Raw genomic sequence first — 16,928 nt, forward strand, 5'->3', positions numbered from 1 at the left:
ATGAAAAATAACCCTTTCAAATGGAATATTATGCTTTCTTTGTGTAAATATCAATTTGTTATTTTCATGTTATGCATGACAGTAAAATCCTGTACCAAAAATTATTAATACTTACATATGCAGACACTCTGAAGACTGTAGAAATAATACATATTTCTTTTGTTTCAGGATTCTTTTGAACACTGAAATACAGGGGAATAATACATACTTAATACATACCGTAAGCACCGATTATTAGAATACTTCCTTTAATAAATACATTTTTAACATATACACTGTGTTCTCGCTCAAATTTATCAAGTCCAAATTAATAGTTAAAATTCAACTCATATCATGTTGACCATGAAAAGCTGTGTGGACCATTGTCAGAAAACATGGATATTATGACATTTTACTGAAAACTATTGAACATATCTAGTCATCTGAGCGGGTTTCACTGTTTTCAGCTACTAAATCACAGCAATATTACCAAGGCCTCCATCATAAAGTTTGTATTTTGATAGCTATGAAAAGTTATTCAGCTAAACGTTTTCTAAAAATCTTCACATATTCCTTGAGAAAAAAAACCTGCAAAGTGAACTGTATCTTAATACAGACTACAAGAAGTAGCAGCAATACTGGTGAAGAAATGCAGATTTTAGCTCATTTTTAATTAATATATAATAATAATTTGGTTTCATTTTTTCCTCCTTTGGGATATTGTATATATAGACAGCTGTGCAAATTAGGATGGTAATCCTTCTCAATTTTTATATTTCTACACTGTGTTTGTTGTGAAGACTGCCATTTCTTCCATCACAATTACTAATAATGCCAAGATGCTATTGCAAAGCATCTCAACATATTTTAAACTTAAAATGTATTTTAAATGTCTCATTTTTCCTCAGGTCTGCTTTAAGTGATGCTCACATTTCTTGATTAATTAGATCATTTAACTTCTATTAATTTATCTAATTTCACAGATTCCTATTTACATTAACTCCCTGTGGAGCAGCCGAGTCTCTTAAATTCCATACTTACACAGTTCCAGGAAATGCATAGCTCAAAACCTGCCTTGTCACAAACAGGTTCAGTTCCCGGGAAAGGTCCCAATATAGCCAAGTTGCTCGAGGATGTGTGTTAAATACGGCCCGGTTGTACACCGCACCAGCTCCAAGCTGTCAGTGACAGCAGCCCCCTATTACCACTGCTTTCACAAAGCTTCTTTTTATAAGAACAAATAACCCCCAAATCAACCAACATCATCTTTGTTGATTCAATCTCTCCAACCAATAAAAGAAATTGACTCTCTGATTAAGTGATTTCATCTGTAATGACACAGTCATGTACGAATTAAGCCTGTACTGTGAAGTTGATCCTTCCTGTGGTGAGTCAGTAAGGAGGCTTTCTCAGAATTTTTTTGTTGCAACTGACATGTTTATATACTCCGCAGTGGATTAAGAGGGCATTGCTGAAACTGGTACTGGCCCCAGTTGTCTGCCTTACTACCCCTCTAGAGATTACTGCCTTCCCAGCAGGGACAGCTCAACTGGTTCATGACTCAGCTTCTGAACCACTGCAGTTTACAGATCAGCATATTAATATAAACTAACACGGATGTCAGTTTATGCTAACGTACCGGGCTGTAAACCACAGCAGTCCAGAAAGTATTCAACCATCTCTACTGAAAGAGTGACAACTTTCAGAACAAGGTATGGAGGGTTAGTGGGGTTAGCGCTTTCTACCATGGATCACCACCCCCAAAAGCTACAGTTGTATTTAAGTCACTCTAACTTCATATTCTTGTGGCTGAAAACAATGTTTTAAATTTATGGTGTCTTAATTTTTATGTTATATATATCTAGGATACCAAAGTAAGAGGTGACAGAGAATAGTCTTCCTCTTTATTCTCCTGCCTTGAGAAACTTTCCCCTTGTGGGTCGCTTCCTGTAAGTAATTTTTCAGACTGAATGTTTATTTCTAGTACTTTGGTTAATTTAAAGGCAAAATAATATATCTGCCAAAATCGGATGACATTCTTCCCTTGCTTACGTGAAAGAAACCAGAAGGTTGCCTTTGACAAGCTTGCTTGCTCTATTTCTGTTTTTTTTTTCCTAAAAAGCTTTTAGAAAAAACTACCTTGTCTTCTTGAAGAGGATAGTATTGCCTTAGAAACAGTCTTAATACCCGCCTTTGTTCTTTCACATTGTTAACTTCTAAACTATTCATTGAATATGGTCATTCCTTCATCACTTTAATGTGCATCTATTCTCTTTTTATGAAGAGCAAACTTCCTCATCATCTCTCAATTTACTTTGGGTTCTATTTATATCTTAACCTTACTGGCAATATTTTATTAGGCTTTCCAAACGTTAAAAGAACAACTTGATGCTTTCACATAAATTCGTTTGTTATGGGGGAAAGGGCATGGAGATGGCACAGAAAGAAGAGAACAATGACCACAAGATACTACGCAGCTGTCACCATGGAGAGACACTGTCACAAAAATCAGGGGTTAAGTACAGAAGACAAGATTTATCAACAAAGTTTCATAGATGAGATTTGAATTAACAAGTTTTTGTCATGTAAATGTATTCTTTAACTAAACCAAAAATACTACAACAAGGATTTTGAAAATATTTACGTTACACAGGATATGACACAATGCTAAAATTTTGGATGGATTCAACTGGTCACAGAATTATTACTGCTGGATTAGTAACCAACAACAAGTTGTACATCAATTAATTAGGAAGTAATTATTACTCTTTTTACAAAGGAGAAAATGCCTGCCATTTAATAGTTGTATTTGGAAGTCCCAAGCTGTGCTTGTAAAATATATAGAGCGGGTAATTTCAAAAGATTATTGCATTCTCTCCTAATAAAGCAATATACATGAAAATGCTTTAATAAAATGAAATCTCAAACCATTTGGCACTATTTTGAACGCTAGTGCCCTGGAGTTAGAACTCAAGAAAGGCCAGAAGAAAGGCTGTAAGAAAAAGTGGGGAAAAGCTCATAACAGGTCTGCCACTCCTGGCACTAGAGACACTTTTGTGGAACTCTTCATGCCAAAGCTCTTTTCCATAGCAAAAACTGTTACAGGACCAAACAGTGGTGGTCTGTACCTCTGTAAGCATATCATGATTAGACTAAATTCAGCTACAGGGGCCAATTTTTCAATGTACATCAGCTAATAATTATTGTACTATCCATTTGTTTTTCACCAAGCCTTCTGAGCCCTCAAGACATAAAAATTAAAGCTTAAGAAGAGTACAGTTTTCTGGTATTAAAAAATTCTGTAAAGTTTTTAATATCACTTTACAAAAAGTAGAAAGTATCCAATGCGACTGCAACCCAAGATGAAAAGAAACCAGACAGAGGATAGCATTCAAGAAAAGAAGAATTTAAAGAACAGTTGGTTTTCAACAGGAATTTGAAGGTGAACTATTTGGTAAACAGAATTTAAGAGACCACTACTCTCATTAGCAATTGTTTACTGCAAATAAGAGGCCGTAAGAAAGTAATTTTCCTTGCTTTATTTTCTGGTGTAATTTGTGCAAAAATGAAGTAACAGCGCACAGCACGGGCTAAAAATTAGAAATCAAGTCAAGACTGGCATAAGCGTCCCTCTTCAGAGCTGCATTGCTTAACCTTTCACTGGCTTTTTCTCTCTTAAGAAGGTGGTAACAAAATGGCAACATCATTTTGGATAAACTGGGGGCAGGGGGAAATGAGACAAAGCAGGAGACAACCGTGATTGTGAAGGGGGAGGGAAAGTCTGAAATGTCAAGATCAAAAGCTTTTCTCATGGGACCAATAGAGAACTTAATATTAAAGGAGCAGGATAAAAGATTTAGTTAAATTGTGAGTTTCTTTTTCAACTGTTAGTCAGTGTTAACACCAGCTCCGATGGCAGCGAGAAACCAGTAGACATTTGTAGGCACAGAAATGAAGACACACGTGGTAAATAAATATTGCAGATCAGTATTGTCACATGAACTATGTAGATGTACTTCAAAACTTTGGAGGACAGAAAGCAAGCTGCTAACTGGAAAACAAAAACAAAAACAAAAACAAACCAACCAAAAAGAACCCAAACACCAAATAACAGAGGAATGGATCTTGAAAGGTTTTCTCCTGGTATTGTATGGCGGACAGAAGTAGCAAACGAGAAAAATCACAGAAATATATGAAGGCCCAATAGGGAACAGGTTGAGGGTATAGAGAAAGCAAACCTTGAAAACAGGATCAAATTGTGAGGAAGATTTTGGCAGACGCTTTTTTTTTTTTAAGTAACAAGAACTACTTGACATCCCTCTTGAATTTTACAGCAGGAAAAGGAAAAAGAATGGGGAAAGGCTTCAGGAGATAGGAAGGTAAAAAAAAGGAGTGGCTTAGAACAAAGCTTGAACATGTTTAGGAGAAAATAACTCAACAGCAAAGGGAAGCAGGAAAGTGAAGGAACTGATTGGATTTGTGTTTTGTCCTAGGTCAATTCAGCAACACAAGAGCAGAAACAGCTGTAGTCAATGCGGAGTCAACTAAGGCTGAGGATTAGAGTAACAAACAGCTTGTTTCAATGTACTTAAAAGAAACGACGATTTAAAAGAAAAGGCAGGGTAGAGATGAAGCACTGATAGGATTTTTTTTTTGTCATATTCTCTATTTCTGAAGAACCCACTTGATTTCCATCTATGTATGATATGAAAATATCAAAACTAATCACACTAATAAGAAAGCTCTGGTGACTAATTAATTAATTAATTAAGGTGACTAAGTAAGTAATGTATTCAAAATAATACATGCAGCAACCTAAGTTTGTTATTTCTAAAAAGTCTTGGAATACTGATAACGCTCAATTTCTCTGTTTCAGTGGTTTCTCTAGAAGTATGAACTGTTCTGCTGCTACTTTAATAATTTATTTTAGATGACCCTGGGAAAGAGCAAGTGACTAAATCAACTTGCACCCTGAAAAGTACTGACCACTAGAAAATCTGAAAGCTGCTTAGAAGTTATTAAAGATTTCTAAGCTTCTTTGGTTAAGTACTAAAAAAAATTCCAGAAACAAGCCAAATATTTTGTTTTAAATATTTTGTTTGGATACAATCTATACACAAGTGCTACAAACGTAAAGAAATACTCAGGTGGTTCAGAATCACTGGGTTTAATTCTTTCACAGTGTATTTGTTCAGACATACACATTTTACTCTTAACTTTATCCAAAGACATTTTAAGAACAGACTTAATGACAAATACATCTTATACAATCTTTTTCCTAGTATGCTTGTGTATAATGTTAAAATAGGAGATGAAATATCAATTGGTCATCGCACCATTCCAAATAGAGCTGACAAGGAAGAAAAATATCAATTCCTACTTTATGTGTTTTCAAGCCTTTGTAGTGTACATTGTAGTTGCATTGCTTAGTACCCACATTATCAGAGCTCTTGTACTATCATTTCAGAGGTCTGCAATTGTTTTCCATTGTTCAGGTTGATATTGTTCTTTATACTATCCCACAAATACTTATTATGAATGGCAAAGTATAATATAATATAAAATTTTAGTAATATCATTGACTATCTTCCTATTTCCATTAGCTTAGCTAGGAATGAGTCCTTGCATAACTGATAACTCCATTCGATTTCCCACTAACCAGGAAATAAGAAATTTTGTCAGTCAGAGAAGTCAGCATATGGGTTTATCAAAACAGGCCCAAAAATTGCCTCTTGTTTTCTGAATTTGAATCTCTAATCAATCACCTCTAATCTCAAGAAAAAAAAATAATTCCAAACAACTCCATACAGCGGACCTGGCAAAAATGTGTCTTAGACCACTGTGTCATGTTAACAGCCAGATTCTATCACCCTTCGCTTTCTGCTGCGAGAATTTTATTTGTGGAATTAAGAATGCCAAAATCCAACTGTATTAAAAAAAAAAATTAATAATCAGCTGGAATAACATACATACAGAACTAAAAATTTCAACTAAAGTATTTAATTTTTTAAATCCTTAGCCTAAGTAGCTTGAAAGTACTATACATCCAAGACTTAATTGTTGATATTTTATCAATGACAGTGGGAACACAATCTGGTTCCAGTGCCACATCATGTTTTCAGCAGATGATTACAGAAAAAAAAATAATCTTTAAAATGGGAGTGAATTATAAAACATCAATGTCCATATGTAATGTAAAATAAAGTTTTTATGTGGGACAGATGCCATTAAAATTGCATATATTTTGCCATTGAACTACTACCATTGTTACACATTATTTTGATAGTTGAAGACAAATAAGCTTGCAGATTGATTAAATAACAGCCCCATTTTTGAAGCAGTAATGCACAATAAATTTACACAAATCGGCACAAAGTATCTATGCACAGCACGTACATATACAACTGTATAAACCAGAAAATACTTACCTCACCAAGTCTTTATATAAAGCTTTTGTAGTTTCTAAGTATGGGCCAACTACATCTTCAAACTGGCAAAGAGTTCCTCCAATGCAAAGATGCTTAAAAAGACAGAACAGAAATTCCTCGCGATCCAGTTGACTGAATAAATCATAATGGTCTGAATCTTCCAGAAGCAAGACCTTGTGAGACAAGAAGATAACAAAGAAGTCAAATAGATGAACATTTCTTATTTGAGATTAAGTTTATAAACAAGGCAACTGCTTTGCTGTATGTCACACAGTGTTTACGCCCATATAAAATGTACAAACTAGGGATGGAAATAAATAACTACTTCTCTCTAAGTCCTTCCTCCAATGATGCAATGATGTTTAAAATTTATAGATACAATATAAAGCAGAATCACTGTCAGATTTGTGCCCACAAGACATACGGGAAGATTTTTCAAGAGTCTAGTTATTCACTGGTTAATTGCTCATCATGCTAATGAAACAATCAATGATCTGAAAATAATCTAGCTATAGTTGGTATGTCAATCACTGCCAATTAGTTTGTCTCTGGTAACTTTGCCTACATTTGCTTTTTTACTCTAAGTTTACACAGTTATCTCAGATTTGTAAAGGAATCCTAAGGATCTCCCAGAGGACATAATTCAAACTCACATCATTCTGTACTGCAGACTCTAGCGAGCCTTTACCTGCAGCCTGTATAAACCAGACATGCTACCCAGCTGCCTCCATGTGTCTCACCTGCCTTTTGCTGCAATGTCCTCTGAACATAGAGGACTTGCTACATTAGTCCCAACACTGCCCACTGTAAGAGTGGACAGGAATTGTAACTCAGTATGGCTACAAGACGTTTGAGTCACATCAGCCAAAGTGCAGATGCCACCCCAGGCAAACTGGTCAAAGCTAGGCATGAGCTCTGGCCCTCTTTATAACATCATTACACAACCTGAGTAAAAAGGGGTCAGAGCAGCAACTGTTGTTGATGGCCACCTCATATGTATCCCAACTCCCTTCTTGGTTGGATCAAAAGAAGACGTGACAGGTAGGAAACAAACACGGAGTTTTGCAGATGAAGGCCACCGTCTGACTCCAGGAGATAGACGGTTTGCTGCCCCCTACAGTCTACCGTCCTGGGGCGCAGATTAATTTCATCTGAAGTTTTGACTTCCTGGAAGATTTTGAGTCTGAATTCTTTCTGCCATCTTAGGTCTAATGAGTAGGAATCATATTCATTTCAAACAAATGTGAATCCATCAACTTGTAACTTGCAGACACACACATCCCTTCCAAGGGAAGGAAAATGGAAAGAAACTGAAACTCCAATGATTTCTTATTTTAAACGTTGCCTCTAACTTTCCTATATCCAGTATATCAAATTTTCAGAAAATATTTCAAATGTACCAGACTTAGAAAGAAATACATGGTATTTTGCACGGCTAGGCTACAAACCACATCTGAAATTTAAACACGAGCTTGAGTTCTCTCCTTTTCCCAGAACTTTACAAGACAGACCAGTATTTCAGGCCACGTCCTGTAACCAGTGTCACTGGTTCAAATACATTGCCTTCAAAGGATTTGCCAAGTGCAAATGAGTGCAACTCTATAATTATTAAGTACTTATGATGATTATATACACACGGAAGAGCAAAATCCAGTTCTCCCACACTATGCTTTGCTAATGCTAAACAAACATAAGTAAAAAAAAATAATTGTTAGTTTATGAAGTCAAAAGAAACACTTATGGTGAAGACATATGTTGATTAAGAAGGTGCCACTGTTATATTCCTTTTCAGAATAATCTGCTCTCTAACACCTCCACTGGAGTATAACAAACAGGTTTTACCTTGCAGGCCTGCTCAGGAGTTATATTTAGTCCTTTTCCAGTGTTACACTGAAAAGTAATTTCCCTTTTCTCAGTTTCCTCTCCTTTCTTTCAGTGAAAATATATGAAGAAGCCTTTCCTTAAATGCCTTCACATATGATATGGTCAGAATTCCTGGCCAGGAATGCTTCAGGATGTAGCTATTGAGTACGCTCAGTTTCATCAACTACCCGGAAGGCTGGGTGAACACACAGCTCTGGGTATCATGGGACCTTTCTATTGGCACCATTTGTTTTCCCCTCCTAGGCTGCATTTCCCCCCAAGCAAGCACTGACTACTTGAGACAAGGGTGGGTAGAAGAAGATTGTACCTTTTTCTCCCATCTTAAAAGGAAGGAGGGCCCACGTGTAAAATAGCCATTGCTTTCACACATTCAGGCACTGCAGCACCTCAACTGATTCCATCACATGGCCATCGATGCCCGTTTTTACCATGGAAAGTACGTATTGTCAGAAAAAAAAATACTGAAAAATGTGTCCTTATGTACACATGGTACCTACTAGAGTATGAAAAATTATAAGAAAATATTCATTGCTATACTGACCTTCCTTAATTCATCAGAGATGAGAATATCATCGTAATAGTCATCATAACATTTCACAATATCTCCAGTTTCTCTAACAACTCCTTCAGTGTATAGCCGATCAAAAAATGACATGGAGATTTGTGTACAGGGCACCACTGTAGCTTCAATTTTTGTCACTTTGGAACCTGGAATACATAGGAAGACTTCACTCCAAATCTCTTGCAATAAATAAAATAGGAGAATTTCCATGTAATAATTTGTAATTTGATACAGAGTGGAAATAATCAGCTTCTCTAAATGCTTGTGTGTGGCATATTCTTTAAAAAAATACAGGTCACATAAGTATGACTCAATCACACAGTCCCTCAAAAACCAAAGAAAACTAAGAAAGAAACAAACGTAAAGAAAACATTAAATTCATCTGATGCTACCCGCTGTTAAGACTCACGTGTGTGCTCCCCCTGTTGGTAATACTATGAGCCAAAACAAGTAATAGATGAAACACCATGTGAAACTCAACATCGCCTTAAATCACACCCTTAGAAAATCACATTCCACACCTTAAGCCTTGAAGAGTCTGAGGTCAAATACCAAATTTGGCATGATGAAGTACAAAAGTCAACAGGTGCCACCAGCATCCCACAAAGTAAAAGACAAAATTAACAGCCCTGATGAATTTTTGGTTTAAGTATTATAACAAGAACTTTTTGAAAATTTATTTTGTAGCTACTGTAAGCTTTAATAACCAGCTATTTCAGGAGATGAAAAAGATACTGTTAGTACTTCCTGTATGAATCAGGAGTATTAAATGTAATCATTAAGTGCAGAGTACATTTTTATGTAGTTTTTCTGTTTTCTGTGCCAGGAAGTCATCCAAGGCTTGATCCTTGTTGCTCCTAAACATCTAGTGCCATTTGAGATGCCCTACAGTATTTTACTTAATGAGGTATCAGTCCATAAGGGCACATACCTTTCCTATATACAGTGCTACATCTACAAATTTTTACGTGTGGTGTTGGATAATTTATGGCACCTCAAATAGCATTAAATGCCATGTTTTGGAGCCAGTTCAGTTCCATCAGCTCTCTACGGTCAAAGTGTTCAGACCAAATGATGGAACATATTCTCTGCTCATCAGAACACATTCTCTGCTCATCTCCAGGTCACCCTGAACACCCTTCAAAGTGCTTCTGGAACAGGAGAGGGGAGGGGAGCACGAGTGAGCCTGAGCAGGAGTGAGCATGCAACACAAGGGTAATGTGTCTCAGCAGAGATAATATCCACAGCATTCCAGCTTTCTGTGACTTTACTCTCTTCTTTTCTCCTCTGTAGGCTGCCTTGATGGGAAACTGGTCAACAACATCCCAATATCAAAAAGCTTTTGACTGTACAGTTAAAGATAAAATTATGTGGTGTCCTGACAAACTGACCTAAAGGATCACTAAAGACTAGTACTTAGGAAATGTACAAATTTCACTAGATTACAGTATTCCAGGAACAGAAATGTGCCAAGAAGGGATGTATGAACCATGATGCTTCCAAGAGCACCTATCATTTCATTCTGACCCTAATCTTTGCAAGCACAGTATAACCTAAAATTTCTCTTGCCTCCACATTTCCAAAAAGGTCTTGGGATTTCTCCCACATATAATTACATGGAGGTTAAGCAGGACTGGCATTTTGGTATCTAAACCTGAGTAAACTGTACCACCCACCTGATCAACTCTAAGAAAAAAATTAAAGAAAAGCTGATGGCTTGAAAATGTGTCTACTTCAGCTAGAAATACTCGCATGAAATTTTATAATTATTTTATTGGGCCAAGGTGATGTAATGAAAATCAGCTACGGAGAAAAGCTTGGCTTCATATCTACAGATATGGTTATGAAAACCATACCTTTATTAATCATTTCTTTATTAAAGAAAAAAGGTTTAGGACATTCTCCTACCTGTCCACATAGTGACTATAAAAAAAAATAAATCAAATTATGTAAGCAAAATCACAAGTCAGAAAAAACATGACTTGCAGCCTTGCAACTTAAAAAAAAACCTCCAAACACTGATTTTTATTTATTTATTTATGCTTCCTCCCACCTCCTCACCTCCAGACTCCTCTAATTCTCCAGCTTCCTTTAGAAGGGATAGAATTTTTATTTTATAAGAGATTTAATAAGAACTAAATCAGCCTCTAACATAGAAATTATTTTGTAAAGACCTATGCATCAAAAACTGAGCCAAGACTTATAAAAATCAGATGTTAAATGACTTGAGAAGAAAAAGAGACATCTTACATTTTCCCAGTTATTGAGCTCAAAGTATAAGAAATTGAGCTATTTATAGGCCTGCAAATTGTTAGGATTTTATTGGGGGAGGGGGAGGAAAGGAGACACAGTTCTGCTCTGAAACGAGATTTTATGAAAAATCTCATCAGGAAAAAAAAAAAATCAAGAGCTTTATAATCTATTCAGTAGTTCAGAAAACCAAACTATAAATGGAAAAGTTTAAATATACTGGAAGCTCCTATTCTCCATTTGAGAGGTGAGACTTGAAATTGGAGATTCAGAATTTCCTGGAAAAGAGTGACCAGTTTTAATAACACTGTAAAAGTGAGCAATAAAATAGGAAGAAGAAATGCCTTGACAACTCTGCAAATGGAAAACAAAGAGCTGAGAAGTACTGAAGTAGATTAAGCTTCTTACAACAGCTAGCTCTGGAATATCTATAAAGTGCTGCCAATACACTTTTAAATTAACATGTTGCATATCTAGTGTGGGGCAGATAAACCCCAGATTAGGTATATTTGGAATTCCTCCAAAGTTTAAGAAAAATTTTTACCTCAAGGAAACATCCTGCAACTCACTATTTACAAAACAGTTTATACAGAACATACATAATGCAAGTTCAGTGCTCCGTACTAAAAAGATGGTATTTCAAAAGTAAAAGGTGCAGGTTGATGATTAATAGGTTCAAATGACTTTTTTTTTTTTTTCTTTCAAATGATAACCTATAACGGTAATATGAAAAATTGCTTCCAGATTTTGAAACCCCATTCCAAAGACAGCAATCGTTAGAGCTTCAAGTACACACAGCAATTCAAGAATCTTTCTTAGGCAAATACTTAACTTTTATTTACCCAAAAAGACAGTAACCCTATCCCTTTGAAGATAACGTTTGAAGTGTTAATTGAGCTTAAGCAGATACAGTCCTGGGTCCCCAAGACTGCTGACAGGTGCAAGGCCACTAATGTGTCCAAGGAAAAACGACTATTTAGTTTTCATTGCAGCTATTTAAAAATACAAGACTCAAGACATAACTTGGTATGCATAAAATTAATTCCTTTTGCTGCTTCTATTTTAGAAATATGAGAGTCACAGATGAAGGGGGTGCTTAAAACACATGACAGAACTATCAGGTACTTTGCCATGCAGCCAGAAAGAGGGGAAACAAGTATCCCTACTACAACAGCCAAAAAAGCATGGAGAATAGGTAATTAATTATATGTCTGATCAGATGAAGAAGCCTAGAGAATATCCTTGTGTGTTGTTTACCTAAAATGCTGTATTTCAAGTAATGTTAAAGCTGAAGTCCTTGAGACAATGTACTAATGTGGGATTCTACCAGGAATCGCAACACATCGGGGAGCTGGGGAGAGAGGTATATGTTGTATTCCTTGGGGACCCCATGTTTTATGCCACCTTTTGATCTAACAGTTGGAGACTGAGGATGTTACGGTCTGACAATATTAAGGTGAGGATGAAAAGCAGTGAAAAGAAGAAAAAAAAATGAGATTAGACACAGGAAAAAAAAGTAATAAAGAACTTTTAGAAACAGATTTTAGGAAAAGGAGATAGACAAGTAACAGAGAAAAGGTAGAGATAAATATGAAAGTGAAACCACACCCACTGAATTTAAAAGAAAAATAAATTCTTAATAAGAAGGTAAAAGGGGGCACAGCCTGGGAAAAGACAAAACAATTACGAAAACAAACACTCTCGTAAAGTAGTATTATATTGATGTTTTATATAATGCTGACATTTTTCTATGGGTATGTAAATACTTCCTGCTCAAGCTTAAAGCAGGGAGAAGGGAGGTTTTTAAAAACCTATCTGAACCCCACTTATGTTATGCATCCAAAATATCTCCCCCCTGCAAAAAAACTCTAAATTTTTTGTTTGCAAGAGAATAAATACAGTATTTGAATCAACCTAGATTATGTATTTTTCTTCCTTTTTTCTAAAAAGCAAAATAAGCCAATTTCCAGTATTTTCTTTCAAGAACAGGAACTTGTTTTTAAAAGAATTACTCCATAGTGATAAGAAAATGATATATCTGGATTAATATACTGGCATGTCTGAAGAAGAAAATACTAGAAGATGATTTTTTACCTCCTCCCACTCAAAGCTAATTCTTACTATATTTTCAAAAAATGCACATGAAGACTAAGGATAGAAAAATGTGCCAACATTCCTCACCAAAAATAGGCAAAGAATGGGAAGATGAAATTTTAAGAGCAAATGGGGTATACCAGCTGTTCAGGATTTAGAAAGGGAACCCTTCCAGTCCTCAGAACAAAATGCATTACTTCTATGCTGAGGAAGATTGAGCAGAATCAGGAGTTAAGCTGGGATACTTGGCAAGTGACCTTCTGCTCTTAAACACAAGGTATGTAACCTACTGACCTTCACTACAGGGACTGGCAAGTCACAGGCTAGACAGATAGCCTAAAAAAAAATTCTTGCCTAAAGCAGGAAAAGGTTTACCCACGGTTTAAAATATATTTATTTTCTTTTTGCTTGCCGGATTGAAAAAGAGGTACCTGAAGGGCAACTTGAGATATTTTTTTTGCATCTTATATATTTCAATTGTTTTAACAGCCAGATACAGTGTTTGGAAAATGGATTTTGCTGACAAAAAGGTGGCAATGTCTAATGTCATTGTATATAGTGGGGAAAACCTATGCCAATTCCAGAGAGTCGAAATGGAAAAGTTAGAAAATTCCCAAAGCCCCATTAAATATTTACACACAGTAAAGTATCTGCAGACAAACCAAAAGAACTGAGGACTTCCCACTACACCCTTTTAAAATATTCCTTTTAAGGAAAATAATTTTGGCGATATCAGAGTTCACATTATGCATAAAATCTCATTACATTATCACATGCACTTGCCTTGAAATTTTGTGTGTCATGTACATAATCAAAAATACAATTTAAAAGTGGTGCCATAAAATCATGTGCTATTTGCTCTTGGTCTTTCTCCTTTAGTGTCTCATCTTCATCTATAGACATAATCGAGTGTTATAAGCGGTTAATGGTATAGCGACAAACTAGAAGTCAATCTTACACCATGACTACAACTAGAGCAATCTATGAACTGGCACTCTTTCTGTGCCTAGATCACTTTTGTTGTGCAGATTGCAAATCTACACGAGCTTGGGGCTGTGCTCTATCTGATCTTCTGCTCTCTCAACTTGAATTTGTAACAGAGCAATAATCTCAGATCTGTCCTAAGTAAGGTGGTTGCATCTATAGGTGAGGGTCTTTCTCCAAATATTATCCGGATAAGGTAGTACTGTAATTCCGCAATTGACACATTTGATTATGTCTGGATACATCATCAGGTCAACTGGATGTCACAGACCATTTAAACACACTTCTAGTAGCTTGGTTTATGGATCAATGCAGGGGTCAAGGAAAAAAAGTGTAAAATGTGACAATTTAGTAACAAACTAGGTAAGAATCTTTTCTTATTATTCAGTAAAAGAAGTCATTCTTTAAGATACTTCAGCTAGGTGAAGATACACATATATGATCTGTCATTATTACAAAATGGTAAATTAGGGGAAAATAGCTACAACAGAGACTTTTTACGTAAGATTAATTTATTCTAAATTTACCCAATGTAGTCCATTGTCCTGAAGCTGAGAGCAACTTTAAACTGGAGTTCACATTTTGATCATTAAAAAATGCCTATAATATTAAAATAAGAGAATACAAGTTAATGAAATGAAACATAAAATAATAATTTATAGTGTGTTGGATACTTTCAAGACAAATTTTAGGGATCCAATTAGTAAGTAGATTCTGTATGGTTTTTCAGTTTGGATACTGAAATCACACAACAAATACATCTTTTTGTAACTTTGTGTAGCCAGTGTCTTATATATAGTCAAGATATCTTCATGTATATATTTGTATATGCAGTATTAAGGTTTTACAGCAAAGCACTTTGAGTCCAAGAACACACAAAAAGATCATATGAAAACCTTGCAGGGACAGAAAAGGGAAGAAGAGATGAAACAATTAAATCTCTGCATACAATGTTGTTGAAGTAAAAAATTCAATGCTAAGTATGATTTTAAAATGTACATTTTGTAAATAACTTTGAAGCCTGGAGAGTGTAGAGACACAAAAAAACAATTAAACAGATACAGAAGAAATACATAAGTTATTGAAGGGATGGAGATGATGTTCCACAGTAAGATTTGAAGTATTCAATCCTATTAATTTATCAATTAAAAAAAGGAGACATGCATAGTAATGCTGGTAGCTGACAAGTTTAAATGAAAGATAAGCTAATTAAGAAAACCCGCACTTGCATATATGCATACAAACAGAGTGAATAATCATTGAAGAAGCTGCTAAGAAAATGATGGATTTTTCACTCTCTGCATCACCAAATCTCTTTACCATCTCTCTGGGATACAGAGAGATCAGACTACATAATGTAATGGTCCCTTTGTTCTCAAATAATTCACAGCTACTCAGAGTTCATCATTTCATAGTGATATTTTTACATTTTTAATTCAAAAGAGACAAGCATTGACAAGGTAAATGCATATTTTGTAATCTTCAATCACTTGAAATGTTTATCAGTGGGAGATGAAATATTGCTGTATTTCTGTGTGAATTGCTTTAAAATACAAAGCAGCTGAACTCTTTATCCAGGATAACAATATAAAGTAGACATAAAACAAATCAAAGAGTTGTTTTTAAAACAACAGATGTAAAATCCACACTGCTTTTAAAATCACAGATTATTATTTTTTTCTGTCTGCAAACAGATGAACAGATTTGACTTTGCAGACAACAAAAGCAGAGGACACAAAATCAGCAAAAGACTTGAGTCTCAAAAAGCTGAGTGCCCCAAATTCCATTATAAAGAAATGGTAACCGGTACATTTTAAAATCTTGTATTTTCAGATATACGGTGCACAGACACATCTAATTGCATGGTGTATTTACTGTGACAAAGTGGGAATAGCTGTGAACAAGCGTACCAACTGCATGTACACTGTTTAAAGTCTCCCCCTGGGTGGACGTCCCAACATTAAATGTGGTGGCCAAGATCAGCATCCAGTTCAGATTCCCATTCTTGGGAACGTCGAATGGCTAAATTGTTCCCTCTTAAAACAGAGTAACATTAGTACAGACTAAAATATTTTTACTGGACAATACAGTTAACCCACAAAATAAGACTTGAGCACCACACCTAAATCACCTACTTTCAAACAAACAGCGAGCAGGCAAATAGCACGGTAACGCTGCTACAGCGTTTGCCATTATGCAGTTTTCCAATAGCTATAATTTCCTGGAAAGTCAACTTAAAATGTAAAGGACTTAGAAATACCATGACAAATTCATCCTTTTGATAGGGCTTAAACTGCTGGTCAAAACTGAACGCCTGTGCTGTGATCCTGCCTTGCATGGACCTGAAATAGAAAAATGAGATGAAATATTCTGCAGACACACCAGGTACTTATTCACTCTGCAAATTTCCCTCGGGACACTACATAAAGTCCTATCCTGACCAATAATTATACTTTTTTTTTTTTTCCCCCCTCTTTCTCACTCTCACTTATACCCGCCTCCCACCCCGCTTTGGCGGGGAAGAGCACAACTGCTGCTCAAGCAGCATCAGAGCGACGCTGCGCAGCTGAAAAAGATCTCGGAAGACAAGGAGGCTGCTTCTCAGAACAAGCCTTTTACGTGCCTGAAAAATACTAAGGAGACTTCCTATTAAGGGGGAGGGGGGGAAGAGAGAGGCCGGGACCCGCCGCCACTGGAGAGCGGGAGCCCTGCGGGGGCGGGGGCGGGGGCGGGCGGCGCGCCCCGCC

General features: G+C 36.1%; 1 protein-coding gene across 1 annotated transcript in view; it reads right to left on the reverse strand.

The window, feature by feature from the left end:
• The window catches only part of LOC104290317 (chromosome unknown open reading frame, human C11orf70), a 20,548-nt gene extending 4,029 nt beyond the window's left edge, over positions 1 to 16,519 (reverse strand). Inside the window, exons 1-5 of the mRNA XM_009889406.1 lie at positions 16,442 to 16,519; positions 14,709 to 14,781; positions 8,833 to 8,999; positions 6,408 to 6,580; positions 116 to 182 (exon numbers count right to left, since the gene is read on the reverse strand). Coding sequence (XP_009887708.1) covers positions 116 to 182; positions 6,408 to 6,580; positions 8,833 to 8,999; positions 14,709 to 14,781; positions 16,442 to 16,519 — 558 coding nt within the window. The remainder of the gene's footprint in view (positions 1 to 115; positions 183 to 6,407; positions 6,581 to 8,832; positions 9,000 to 14,708; positions 14,782 to 16,441) is intronic.
• Positions 16,520 to 16,928: the final 409 nt, after the last annotated feature.

The sequence above is a fragment of the Charadrius vociferus genome, unplaced genomic scaffold, assembly GCF_000708025.1.
Source record: "Charadrius vociferus isolate BGI_N301 unplaced genomic scaffold, ASM70802v2 scaffold87, whole genome shotgun sequence".
NCBI lineage: Eukaryota > Metazoa > Chordata > Aves > Charadriiformes > Charadriidae > Charadrius > Charadrius vociferus.